Source organism: Hordeum vulgare, chromosome 1H, assembly GCF_904849725.1.
Source record: "Hordeum vulgare subsp. vulgare chromosome 1H, MorexV3_pseudomolecules_assembly, whole genome shotgun sequence".
Classification (NCBI taxonomy): domain Eukaryota; kingdom Viridiplantae; phylum Streptophyta; class Magnoliopsida; order Poales; family Poaceae; genus Hordeum; species Hordeum vulgare.
This window is the reverse complement of record NC_058518.1, coordinates 444189856-444204731: the sequence shown is the minus strand read 5'-3', so window position 1 is coordinate 444204731 and position 14876 is coordinate 444189856. Positions and strand designations below refer to the sequence as shown.

At 45.4% G+C, this 14876-nt stretch overlaps 1 protein-coding gene across 1 annotated transcript; it reads right to left on the bottom strand.

Moving 5' to 3' along the window:
* Nucleotides 1-13104: 13104 nt before the first annotated feature.
* Nucleotides 13105-14238, bottom strand: LOC123443693 (ethylene-responsive transcription factor 8-like). Its single transcript, XM_045120195.1, has one exon. It carries the CDS (start codon nucleotides 14096-14098, stop codon nucleotides 13400-13402), a length of 699 nt encoding a protein of 232 aa, XP_044976130.1. The 5' UTR covers nucleotides 14099-14238; the 3' UTR covers nucleotides 13105-13399.
* Nucleotides 14239-14876: the final 638 nt, after the last annotated feature.

The following is a 14876-nucleotide window of genomic DNA, read 5'->3' as shown; positions in this document are numbered from 1 at the left end:
TCGACTACCATGGTGAAGACCGTGAACCACGACGCCGAGTACGACTACCGTCGACGAGACCGTGTACCACTACTTCAACTACCGGCGCATGTACGACTACTTCCACGACTTCCACGACGTCCGCTTCGAACCGATCCCCTCCGATTCGCACGCGTCGAAGGTATAACGATGAGACGTGGCCGAGAACCGTATTCATGTGATGTATGAGATGATTATGTTTGCGCCTTATGTTGTCGTTGCACGTGTTCCTCTCGTTGAGCCCCGACACATGGGAACCCGGTAACCGGGATCACCCCATCTTTATTTACCGTTCCCGCACGCGTTCCCAGTACGTTGGCACGTTATCTCGACGAGTTATCGGGATAGGAACGTTTCCGTGGCATCGTTTCCATCTTGTCGACATAGTTCCCCTCTCGCTCGCCGTGGCGACACATGTTTCCTTCTCTTCTTGCCCATGATGTTTGAACTCGCATGCATGACGCATTCATGGCATAATTGTCTTGTGTTGCATGTCTCTTGTAAGTAGCTCCGATCTATGTCTCATGTGTTACCCTACTAGGATGCCACGTAGAACCGTCGCTTCACCCCTTGTCATGTTAAAAAACATTTAACATTGCTGGTAAATTAACGGGAGTGAACTAATAATTAATCGTGGAGTTTCGTCGGTATGCAACTCGTTGCATATTGAGCTTCATTTAATGTGTAGTGTTTGCGTGAGGTGAATTGCCATGCCATTCCGTGCATCGATGAACTGATCATGCATCATATTAGGGTTTGCATCATGTCTTGCTTTTTCTGTGGTGAATATCTGTGTTGATGCTTGTTTCCGGTTTGCTCCGTCTCGATAGAGTTCTGCAAGCGTGTCGGAATGTGAGGACCCGTTCAACTATGTTGGTTCGTCGACTTGTCGGAGTCATTCTTCTTCTCAGCGGGATCTCAGGCAAGATGATCATTTCCCCAGATACCATTACTATCATTGCCATGCTAGTTTTATCATTTCTGTCGTTATGTCTCGTTGCCTAGCACATATTAAATATCAGCCTCTCAACAATGCCATGAAAACCTTCAACCTGTTCAACCTAGCAAACCACTGATTGGCTATGTAACTGCTTGCTTAACCTTGTTGTTAGCGTTGCTAGTTGCAGGTGCAGATGCTTCCATGTGATAACATGGGTTCCTTGTCTTATCACCATATTAATGCTATTTAATTTAATGGACCTATATACTTGGTAAAAGGTGGAAGGCTCGACCTTTCTAGCCTGGTGTTTTGTTCCACCTTTGCCCCCTTAGTTTCCGACTACCGGTGTTATGTTCCATAAATGAGCGCTCCTAACACGATCGGGGTTGTTATGGGGACCCCCTTGATAATTCGTTTTAGATTAAAGCTGGTCTGGCAAGGCCCAACTTTGGTACTACATTTGCCTAAACACCTAATAAAATTGCATAGGGACTTTCCGGACCCCGAGGATAATTTAATCAACACCCGGGCCAGTGCTCCTCATGAGTGTTGGCCCCACCTGAGCGATGTCCGGCGCCCCTCTGGTCACCCGGAGGTTTAGCGATCCCGACGTCTAGCTCATCCGCCGTGTCCTAAGAACAAGGTACGCGACTCCTATCAGGATCGTCGACACGTCGGGCGGCCTTGCTTGATTAGTTTTACCTTTGACGAGATATCTTGTGCATCGGGATTCCGGTGATGCTTTGGGTAACCTCAGAGTTGAGGTTTTCCACTAGGGAATCCGACGAGATCGCGAGCTTCATGATTGAGGACTTCTATGCGGCTTGTGGTAGTTTGTGATGGACTAGTTGGAGCACCCCTGCAGGGTTAAATCTTTTCGGAAAGTCGTGCCCGTGGTTATGTGGCAACGTGGAAACTTCGTTTAACACTGGTTCTAGATAACTTGAAGTTAACTTAATTAAAACTTGCCAACTGTGTGTGTAACCATGACTGTCTCTTTCGTGAGTTCTTTCTCCGATCGAGGACACGGTGGGGTTATGTCTGACGTAGGCAGGTGTTCAGGATCATTCATTTGATCATCAGTAGTCACGTCCGTTATGCGTAGCTCTTCCCCCTCTTATTTCTTGTACTCGTAAGTTTAGCCACCAAATATATATGGTTAGCCGCTGCTGCAACCTAACCACTTAACCATACCTCACCCATTAAGCTTTGCTAGTCTTGATACCTTTGGAAATGAGATTGCTGAGTCCGTTGTGGCTCACAGATTACTGCCGCACCAGTTGCAGGTACAGGTCAAGGTCACTTGACGCGAGCGCGTTGATTGTTCATTTGGAGTTGGTTCTTCTTCTTCTTCATCATCGATCTAGGATGGGTTCCAGGCCGGCAGCCTGGGATGACAAGGATGGACGTCGTTCTTCTTTTGTCGTTTGTTTTCGTCCGTAGTCGGACCCTGCTCTTACTCTTGATGTTTATGTAATGTACTGATGTGACTCTGATGTAGCTTGTGGCGAGTGTAAGCCAACTCTGTATATATATCTCTTCTTTTTAGTACATGTACTTATAACGATATCCATTCTGGCAACACGACGAGATGCACTTCTATCCCTAACGAGGCCTTCGTGCCAAATTGAGGATAGGGTCGCATCTTGGGCGTGACAGCGGCGAGGCGAAGAGGAGCTCGGCAGGGGCTGCGAGGGACACCGGATCCGTCTTGCCGGCGGCGAGGCTTGCAGGAGGCGAGGCGGCGGCGCGCGACGGGGAAGCCGTGGGAGCACGGCGCCATGGAGGATCTCGGAGGAGGAGGCTCGGGCTGCGGGACGCGGGGAGCACGGGAAACAGCGACGGTTTCGGGCCTGGCGGGCCAGCCGTGGGCTCGCGGGCCCGGCGGCATGAGTAGGAGGTGGGAGGAGGCTGCGGGAGGAAAACGAGGGGGGGTTAGGGTTTTCCTAAAAATTAGGGGGAGGCCTATTTATAACAAATGGGGGGCTAGGTTAACCGAAATCGCGCTCCGGATCCAACCGCGGGGTCGGATTCGAACGATTCCGCACGCGGGAACGGGTACACGACTATGTAGAGGGGATATTCGGAGACGAGAGGGAGAATGGGCAGCGCGGCAACGAGTTTTAAAACACCGACGAACGTCCGACGGTAGACCGAAGGCGGTGCCGCTATGGTCGACCGTTCGGGTACCAGACGGACTCCGATCGCGACGAAATTCGACAGGCGGCCTAGCTATAACTAAACACGACCGCATGCCAAGTTTCACCCCGATCAGAGAAAGTTTTACGCACACTTTTAAAACAGGGTTTCGACGGTGCCGCGGGGCGCGTGCGAGTACGGTTGGACTCAGAACGGACAACGACGAGAACCGGCAACTACTAACGAATGCAAGTTTTGAAAACTGGCGGCAACGAGATGCCGGTGCAATGCAGATGATGCGCATGATGCGATGATGATGCAACAAAAGGAAATAGACACACGACGAAAACGGAATAGAAGGGGAATCTTCTGGAACGTCGGCATCGGGGTGTCACAGTAAATCTAGATGATATAAATGGTCAAACTATTTGCATTAGATTTCTTGCATCTAGACAGGAGTGTTTTCGGGCCTCCGGATATAATCTTCAAGTTATATCATATTCGATCTTCAGAGCCGATGTTCCACGAAGATATTAGTTCTTCTTAACCACCCATATGTGGAGAGGTGGCTTAGAATCAATGAGCCTTAGTGCAGCATCAAAGAACTTAGGCAATGAAGCCCTAATACTACGCTTCACAGGAGGGTTAGAGTACTCAAAAGAATATGTACATAAATTCTTAGTCTTATGAACATAGTGCTTCATGCTAAAGTGCTCATACACATGACTCTTTTCAGTCCTTCCATGCAAAACATAATTGTTAGCATGATCATATGACGATCTTTGTCTTTGTGAAGACTTCGATTCGGGGTTTCTCTTCTTCCTAAGAGATGTCGTTATGAAATTTACAAGGACCTTCTCAAGAAGACATTTGGGAACCCACATCCTCTTCATAAGTGAACCGTTCTAATAGTTAGTTCCAATGAATCTCGCAAACTCTTCACCATTCTCACATGAACAGTTTGTTATTGGAGACGAAAGACTAATCAATAATAATCGGATTAGCACAGTTAAAACCATATAATGTAGATGGATCAACTCAAGGACTAATGCGTCTCTATCGTATCTATAAATTTTTATTGTTCCATGCCAATATTATACAACTTTCACATATTTTTGGCAACATTTTATATGATTTATTGGTCCAACATATTGATCTAGTGGCAAGTGCCAGTTCTGTTTGTTGCATGTTTTTTGTTTCACAGAATATTTATATCAAACTAATTTCAAACACGATAAAATTTTATGAGAATTATTTTGGAATATATGCGATTTTGGGGAGGTGGAATCAAAGCAAATGGAGGCCCACAACCTCCACTACACACCAGGGCACACCTGCCCCCCCCCCCGGCATGGGGCGGTGTCTAGTGGGCACCCGTTACGTCGGTTGGGGCTCTTCTTCGGACGCAGGAAAGATAATTTATGGGCAAAAATTCCCTCAAAATTTCAGCCCCATCGGAGTTACGGATCTCCGGAAACTTAAGAAATGGTGAAGGGCAAGAAAACAGGAAAGCGAAACAGAAGAGAACACAGAGGGAGATCCAATCTCGGAGGGGCTCCCGTCCCTCCGTTACCATGGATGCGATGTACCAGAGGGGGAACTCTCCTCCCATCTAGGGGAAGGCCAAGGAATAAGAATAAGGAAGGGTCCTCTCTCCCCCTCTCTCCCGGTGGCGCCGGAGTGCCACCGGGGCAAGGAGCGTGACGGCGATCTACATCAGCAATCTTATCGCCGTCAACGCCAACTCTCTCCCTCTCTATGCAGCGGTGTAGCACCTATTTTGCTGTTGTAACTCTCTACTTAAACATGGTTCTCAGCACTACATACTATTTCCCAATGATATGTGGTTATCCTATGATGTTTGACTAGATCCGTTATGTCCTACGGGTTAATTGTGATATGATGTTATTGATATGAGTTGTGTGTTGATATGATGTTGTCCTAAGGTGCCTTCCATGATGCGCACACATGAAGCATACGCGCTGGAGGGTTTGCAATATGTTCATAATTCGCTTATAGTGGGTGGCAAGAGTGGCAGAAAGTTACACCCGAGTAAGGGAGTTGTGCGCCTATGGAAGTAAAGAGGACTTGATGTTTAATGCTATGGTTGGGTTTACCTTAATTATTTCAAGTAGTTACGGATGCTTGCTAGAGGTCCAATCATAAGTGCATATGATCCAAGTATGGAAAGTGTGTTAGTGTATGCCTCTCCCTCATTGCACATAATAAGTATCTATCATGTTATATTCAATTGCCTATGGACAATCTTTCTCTTGCATTACACAAAAAGCTCTCTACTAAACAACCCCTAACTTTTATTTACTTGCACTTTATTTTTCCGGAAAATAGTTTCATACTTGTTCTAGGTAAAATAAGTGTTTGCGCGCGTAGAGTTGTATCCGTAGTCGATAGAACTTGAGAGAATATTAATTCTACCTTTAGCTCCCCATTGGGTTCGACACTCTTACTTACCGGAAGAGGCTACAAACGAACCTCTACACTTGTGAGTTATCAAGACCTTTTTCTGATGCCGTTGCTGGGGAGCAATAGTGTGGGGTGAATATTCTCGTGTGTGCTTGTTTGCTTTGTCACTAAGTAGTTTTTATTTTCTGTTCTAAGTTGTGCTCTATCTTTAGTTATGGATATGGAACACGAAATACCAAAACAATTAGGTGTACTTGCTACTCATGGAGATCGGGAACCTCCTAAACCTTTGATGCTCGTTATGTGAAAAATATTAAACACTACTTTGATAATCCTAAGTAAATCCCCATTCAACTTGATAATGGGAGTAACGTTGGATCAAAGTGAATACTTTAGGGATTATCTCTTATCTCAAAAAGTGAAACACTTATGGGATCAAATTAGAATTTTGCATTGGTTTTCTTGGGATGCATGTTTGAGATGTGATTATACTTGTTGCTCCAAGATTAAGGGTCTACACCTTCCTTTTCAATGTGAATTTAATGATAATAAAACCTTGTCTTCTTATGCTAAGGGTATATATGATTACTATGACGTGGAACGAATAGAAGAATGTGTTGCTTTTAAAGGTGCTTATGAAATTGCTTCTTTGCTTGAAAGTTATGATGATGTTCCTTACAAATCTAATTTTTTTGCAATACTTAAATATTTCAATGATAATGATGAATACAATGATGATATTAATGAATTTATTTAAACAATGACGGCTCCCTTGGAAGATATTAATATTTTGCACGAATCTATGTAAGAAGAAATTTTTGAGACTGTGAGCTCATTAGATGAAAAAGATGAGGAGGAGAGCGATGAACAAAGGGAAGAAGAGCGGATTAGCTACCCGTGCCCACATTCTAATGAGAGTAACTCTTCAACTCATACATTGTTTAATTTCTCTTCGTGCATACCGAAGGATGAATGTTATGATAAGTGTTATGATCCCGTTGATTCTTAGAAATACCCCTTTTTGATGAAATTGATGCTTGCTATGCTTGTGTCCATGATGATAATATGAATTATGCTTACGAAGATGAACTTGCTATAGTTCCTTATGTTAAGCATGAAATTGTTGCTATTGCACCCATGCGTGATAGTCCTATTATATTTTTGAATTCTCCCAACTACACTATATCGGAGAAGTTTGCACTTATTAAGGATTATATTGATGGGTTGCGTTTTACCACTTCACATGATGATTTTGATGGATATAATATGCATGTTCTTGCTGCACCTACTTGCCATTATTATGTGAAAGGAACCAAATATTCACCTCTCTATGTTTCCAATACGATAAAATTGCAAGAAACTACTTATGATATGTATTGGCCTTTACTTTGTGTGAATATATTTTTATTTTATGACATGTCAATGCATAGGAAGAGAGTTAGACTTTGTTGTCACATGATATACATCACTTTGTGCTCACTACTTAATTATAAATAATTTTTATGAAAATTGGCTTTGATATACCTTGGGATTCGGGTGGATCCATTACTTGAGCACTTTATGCATGGCTTAATGTCTTTAAAGATAACGCTGCTGGCGAGACAACCTGGAAGTTTTAGAGAGTTATTTATTTATGGTGTGTGCTTTTAAAATAAACAAAAAAGATAAAGTTGGGAACTTAAAACTTTTTCAAAAAGAAAAGTGAAAGTGAGAAGGACGAGCGCCATTGAAGTGGGGGCTAGCCTTGAACTTTGTGCATGCCCATGGAAAAAATGTGAATCTTGATTACAGAAACTTGTCAACTAAAATAATTACCCATTTGTATAAATACATTGTATTATAAAAATAATGTGTCAGGATTTTCCTTTACAATGATTAGATTGCTTATTGGTATGTGCGGTGCAAAAACAAAATCTTTGGGTGTAGTGCGTGAATTTACATTTTTTAGTGGAACGTCCAAAGTTTCTGAATTTTTCAAAAGTGATGCTAAGAATATTTTTTTTATTTTGTCCTAATTTTTTAGAATCTCTTAAGTTAGAGAAGTACGGTCAATGTTCATATTACTACAAATTGTCCTATTTTTGACACATTCTGGTTTGATGCATTGTTTTGCTCGTTTTGATGAAACTATCGAGTGTATCGATGGTATAAGCCATGGAGAAGTTATATTACAGTATCTACAATGCAAAAAAATATGAATGAGTTTGTAATAGTACTTAAGGTAATAACTTGCATTATTATACTAACGGATCTCACCAGTTTTCTGTTAAGTTTTGTGTGGATGATGCGTTCGAAGTTCGAGGAGGTCTCGATATGAGGAGATGAAGGAGAGGCAAGAGTTCAAGATTGGGGATGGCAAAGGCACCCCAAGTAAATATCCAAGGAGACTCAAGCGTCTAAGCCTGGGGATGCCCCGGAAGGCATCCCATCTTTCTTCAACAAGTATCGTTATGTTTTCGTCTTTGTTTCGTTCACGTGATATGCGTAAATCTTGGAGCATATTTTGTGTTTAGTTTTAAATTTTATTTTATGCACCATGTTCATGTGCTTCACTTATATTATTTGAAGTTTGAATTGTATGTTTCTCTACATATAGAAAACCGTTATTTATAGAATGATCTTTTGCTTCACTTACATTTATTAGAGCGTGCTCTTTTGTAGAAAAAATTAAGCTCTCATGCTTAACTTATACCTATTTATAGAGTCAAAAGGAATTGGTCATTTACATGGTTAGTCATAAAATCCTACATCAAACTTGTAGATCACTCACTATGATATGTTTGATTCCTTGCAATAGTTTTGCGACATTAAGATAACTTATATTATTTGAAGTTTGAATTGTATGTTTCTCTACATATAGAAAACCGTTATTTATAGAATGATCTTTTGCTTCACTTACATTTATTAGAGCGTGCTCTTTTGTAGAAAAAATTAAACTCTCATGCTTAACTTATACCTATTTATAGAGTCAAAAGGAATTGGTCATTTACATGGTTAGTCATAAAATCCTACATAAAACTTGTAGATCACTCAGTATGATATGTTTGATTCCTTGCAATAGTTTTGCGACATTAAGATAGTAATGTGTGGGTGCACTAGTTGATGATTGTGAATTAGTAAGAATATTGATGTTAATGTTTGTGATTCTCAAAACATGCACCTATAGTCTCTGGTTATGCGATGAAGTTGGAGCATAATTTATCCTTGATTGAAATTCTTTGTGTTGTTATAATCGGAGTCGCACGATGGTTAACTCCTCCCAACCTTCTCCCTAGGAGCATGTGAGTAGTGATTTGCTTCAAGAGAGATAAAAAAATCTTGCAATAAGTATGTGAGTTCTTTATGACTAATGTGAATCCATGGATATACGCACTCTTACCTTTCTGCAATTTGCTAGCCTCTACGGTATTGTGCATTGCCCTTTCTCACTCGAGAGACGGTGCAAACTTCGTAGGTGCATCCAAACCCTGTGACATGATACGCTCTATCACACACAAGCCTTATTATATCTTCCTCAAAATAGCCGTCATACCTACATATTATGGCATTTCCATAGCCATTCCGAGATATATTGCCATGCAACTTCCACCGCTTCCGTTTTTATGACTTGAGCATTTATTGTCATATTGCTTTACATGATCGTAAGATAGCTAGCATGATTTTTCAATGGCTTGTCAATTTTTTGATATCTTTTGCTACACTAGATCATTGCATATCCTGGTACACTACCATAGGCATTCATATAGAATCATACTTTGTTTTACGTATCGAGTTGTAATATTGAGTTGTAAGTAAATAGAAGTCTAATGATCATCATTATTCATTATTAGAACATTATCCCAGTTAGAAAAGGATGATGGAGACTATGATTGCCCCACAAGTCGGGATGAGACTCTGGACGAAAAATGAAAAATGTGGGAGGCCAAATGAGCCCACCACAAAAATAAAAAAAATAACAAAGAGAAAGAAAAAGGAAAAAGGAAAAAATAAGAGAAAAGAGACAAGGGGCACGCTAATTCCACGCTTGTTCTTCAAAGAAGCACCATGTTCTTCTTATATAGAGTCTCTTGTTTTATCACTTTCATATACTAGTGGAAATTTTTCATTATAGAGTTTGATGCACGCCCACTTAGTTTTCATATTGAGCTTTCGTACACTTATAGCTCTAGTGCATCTGTTGCATGGCAATCCCTACTCCTCGCATTGATATCTATTGATGAGCATCTCCATAGCCCGTTGATACGCCGAGTAGATGCAAGACTTTCTTCTTCAATTTTATAACTTTAAAACCTACCAACATATTATATTCCACCTTTATGATATATCCATGGTTCACGCACATGTATTGTGTGAGTAATAAAAAGTTGAAGCGCGTTAAAAAGTACGATCCAATCGCTTGATTTGACACCGGGGTGCTCATGATTTATACCTTATGCTAGGAAGACCAAGCATGATACACTATATCATTTTGTAGAAATAGCTTTCTTTAGCATTGTTATTTTAAAAGGACAAGAATGTTTGCTAGTGAACCTGAGTATAGATGTATTTTTATCAAATGATAGACTATTACCTTAAATCACTCATATCTTAATATTCATGCCATGATTAGATATATGATCAAGATTATGTTAGATAGCATTACCCATTAAAAATTATCTTTTTTATCATTTACCTACTCGAGGACAAGCAGGAATTAAGCTTGGGGATGATGATACGTCTCCGCCGTATCTATAATTTTTTATTGTTCCATGCTTATATTATACAACTTTCACATATTTTGGGCAATATTTTATATGATTTATTGGACTAATATTTTGATCCAGTGCCAAGTGCTAGTACTTGTTTGTTGTACGTTTTTTGTTTCGTATAATATCCATATCAAACAAAGTCCAAATGCGACAAAAATTTACGATGAATTATTTTAGAATATATTAAATTTTGAAGAGGTGGCATCAACGCAAACGGAGGCCCACAACCTCCAATAGACACGAGGGCGTGCCTGGACCCCCCACGCGCGGGGTCGTGTCTAGTGGGAACCCCTTAAGTCCGTTGGGGCTCTTCTTCCGGCGCAAGAAAGCTAATTTATGGATAAAAATCCCCTCAAAATAGCAGCTCGATCGGATTTACGGATCTTCGGGCATTTAAGAAACGGTGAAGGGATAGAAAACAGGAACGTGAAACAAAAGAGAACAAAGAGGGAGATTCAGTCTCGAAGGGGCTCCCACCATTCCACTGCCATGGAGGCCATGGACCACACGGGGAACTCTCCTCCCATCTAGGGGGGCAACAAAGAAAAAGAAGGAGGGGGCTCTCTCCACCTCTTTCCCAATGGCGTTGGAGTGCCGACGAGGCAAGGAGCATGACGGCGGTCTACATCAACAATCTTGTCGCCGTCAACGCCAACTCTATCCCCCTCTATGCCGCGGTATTCACCTCTTTTCAAGTTGTAACTCTCTGCTTAAACATGGTGCTCAACACCAGATACTATTTTCCAATGATATGTGGTATAATCGAATGTTCATGCTTTCAAATATGTGCATGAGTTTAGAAAATGTTTATGATTTCATGAAATTAAAAATCATAGTGTATCTGAGTGATGCAACAAAATTTATTCATGATCATTGTAGATTATGATTTACTTTTCTCCCATTACAACGCACGGGCTCTTTTGCTAAACTAAAAAGAAATGAAGGGATTACATGCTCTTTTGCTAAAACGTTATATTTTATTAAAATTAAGAAAATTCCTATGTTTTACGATATTATTATCAATGTTTATTAAAATGGATATATAAATTGATGCATAATGACATAAGGAGCACGTTATTCTTACTTTTTCATCCGGTGCAACGTACGGACATTTGTACTAGTAATTATATAAACGCGAGAGAAAGAAAAACAAAAAGAAACATGATCGGCTACACCGGTCCAGATCGAAACTGTGGATTTCGCACCCCGCGTGCCAACGGGCCACCGTTCCACGTACGCCGACGGGACGAATTCCGCCCGGACCGCGCGCGTTCCCTTTCGAACCGAACCATCAACGGAATTACGGAGGAGTATTATACTGCCGGCTTCCAGTTTAGCCGCAGCTAATTTAGCTGGACCCCTCGTCGCCAGCGAGCACGTATGACGTCTACGCACGCATGAGGACAATAAACAATTACTACCCGAGGAGCCGCGAGCCGCGACGAAACCGGCGGCCAGCCACATCCATCCATCCATCCATCCAGTGGCGACATGCGTGCGTGCGTGCGCGTAGCTGGCTGGACGGATGGATCGGGCAGCAGCAGGCAACAGGCGCCGCGCCGCGCGCGGGGCCCACACGCCCCGCGGCCGCAGCGAAGGCGAGGGCGAACGAAACTGCCGCCGCGCGAATCACTGCACCCCGATGCCCGCCGCTCCCGCGCGCGGGGCCCGCCCCCTGTCTGCCGCGACCACGCCAGGTCTCCCCGCCCCATCCTCTACGCCCGCCACGCACACGCACCACCCGCACCAACCCACCCACTCCACCCTTTCCCTCGCACTCCCCACGTCCCACGGAGGCCACAGGGTGGCCACGGAGCGCGGTGCCGCAGCGCGGATCCAGGCAGGGAGTGGCCGGCAGCGGCGGCACACGTGGCCCGTGGGCGCGTCGCCCACACGCTCACGCTACTCCCAAGGTCACGAGCGGAAAAGGGCGACCAACCACCCGCCCCACCCCGCGCACCGCGCGCACACGGTCGCGATCCTCCGCCGTACGGGGCCACGCCCTGCCCCGCCCACACCGACGGAACGGAAGCGTCCCCGCGGGCCCGCCCCGCAGAGAGTGGGCACCGCACTGCTGGCCGCCGCGCCACCGCTTTCCGTTAATTTAATAATAACAACTCATTTCACGTCTGCTACTACGCGCCTCCCCTACCTCGTTCGTTATCCACATGCCTCGCCTACGTCTCTCCGCAGGAAACAGCCTGGAGTGGACGCCACGTACGACGGCACAGGAGCGCTGATTATTTTTTTCCTGTTTACGATCTGACACCGGACACTTCGATCGTGCTGCTGCGAGAAGAAGACTTGGCCAAAGCAAAGCTCGACTAGAAATACATAAAATACAAAATCCTCCGTCGGCAGGGCGGCTCCGAGCGCACCGGCGGATTTACCTTACTCTATCTTGTTTTTTTTTACGCTTGTTGTACTGCCAGGTTAAATTAAAGCTCCAAAGGCCGGACGCAGACGGCGACATTTTTTCCAAGGGACCGTCCGCGCATATCCTTGTTTATTATTATTGCGATTCATCGTGAGCGCGATATGGAGTGGTAGGAGCAGCAGTAAATTGGACACGTAGTGGGGGCCGAGCATGGATCCATGCAGCGCACGCACGAGCTGACCCGACCCGACCCGACCTTTCTTCCACCGGCCAATAATGACGATGTGGCATGGGTCGCAAGCAAGCGGCCAGACGAGACGAGACGACGGGCGCAAACCCACCCAAACGCACTTACTCTGCTCCATCTACTACTCGGGGTATCTTCCGTTTCAGCAAAAGATCTGCTATAAAATGCTTCAATAACTGAGTACTAGTAGAGAGTAAATACGAGTGGTCGCTTGGGCTGTCAAAGTAGAAGTAACTCATTATAATTCGGTCCATAACAACGCCGGCAGGATCTGTCTTGGGCGACAATACATCCATCTCTCTGGCTCTCTTGCTCAAGCCAACTACTCTCCGGCGAAAAAAAGAAACCGTATTTACAGATCTGCCCCTGCCGTTGTTATGCAAGGGGGCCTCAACTAAGCATCATGGAGGTACATGGAGTTTTTTCTTCCTTCTAGGGAGAGAAAAAGAAAAAGGAGACGAAAGAAAACTAGCAGTCATATCATCTAAATAAACTCGGGCCACCGATCAGTGCTCGGCCGGCGGCGGGCAGTTCAGGTCAAGATCAAAAGGGACGGGCTTCCTTGCGGGCGGCGACGGCGCCAGATCCACGATCGACGAGGAGTCGGAGTCGCTCGGGGACACGGACGCCACGGTGACCTTCGGGGCCAGGTTGTACATGTGGCAGCCGGCGGCGGCGGCCGCCGCGGCCTGTCCGAAGAAGTAGTACGGGTGCGAAACGGGGTAGCCGCTGAAAGGGAACCGCATGCCGGCCCCGGCGGTGCTGGCCGCGCGGTGGAACAGGTCGAGCTCGACGGAGGGAGGGAGCGGCATGGCCTGCATGGGTGCCTGCACGTCGCCGCCGAAGGAGTCCACGGTGCTGCTGTTGCTGCTCCGGCTGCCGTCGCCGGTGAGGGCTGCGGCGGGCGGCGCGGAGGCGAAGGGGAAGTTGGTCTTGGCCTTGTTGCCGCGGTACTCGCGCGCGGCGGCGTCGTAGGCCCGCGCGGCCTCCTCGGCCGTGTCGTACGTGCCGAGCCACACCCGGCTCTTCTTGGCCGGGTCGCGGATCTCCGCCGCGTACCGGCCCCACGGGCGCTTCCTCACGCCCCTGTAGTGCGGGCCGACGCCTCCACCGTTGGCGCCGCCGCCGACGCCGAGCGCCAGGCCGGTCGCGGCGACCGCGGCAGCAGGCGGCGTCGCCGTCTTGTCGGACGTCCTGGGCGCCATGGCTTCCCTTTCTTTTTCTTGTTGCGGATGGGTGTGTGCGTATCAAGCTGATGGATGGCGTGCAGGATCTGGGAGGTGGGAGAGAGGGAGGAGGGACGCTCCTTATTATAGGGGGTGGGGGGGAGCAGCTGGTTAAAAAGGGAGGAAATGGGGAGCGAGTGGTGGAGCGGCAAGAGGAGGGAATAAAACTCGGCGCAGTCGGGAGCGGTTTGACTGTCCGCGCCGCCGCCCCTCGTCTTTTAGCGTGGCGGCATTACAATTGTAACGCCCGCTTTTTCATCCGGACCCTCTGGATCCGCGGAATTGCCCCAACCCTGGATCCGTTACAAATTTTGTGGTTCCGTCCCTTCTCGGTCACGCGTTGGGCATGAAGTTTGTGTGCACTAGAAAATGCATAAAAGCAACTAAATAAAATGAATAAAACACACAAAAGAAGCACACCAGCAATTGAATTATGGGATGTGTCTTCTTCGCGAACCTATACCAATGACACGTCCATTGTAGCAACAACTATAGTTTCGCGCCATTGTTGTAACAATAAAGTTTCATCCACACATGCAACTGAGAAATCATCGAACCCTGCCATGAAACGGAAGTGACGTCCATCCGGGACGAGCAAGGGCCTAGAGAAGAGGATGATGCTGGATTACATGACAAAGGTCACCACAAAAAAGGCATCAAGGCGCTGACACCTCCCAAATAAACACGGCTGATAATCAATTGTGAACCGCGTCGGTCGATAAGATCACGTGGTTGCCAACGCGTCAACGTCGTTCAA

Excerpts from the sequence above, each read along its gene's own strand:
- LOC123443693 (XM_045120195.1), bottom strand. The coding sequence starts at position 14,098 with ATGGCGCCCAGGACGTCCGACAAGACGGCGACGCCGCCTGCTGCCGCG.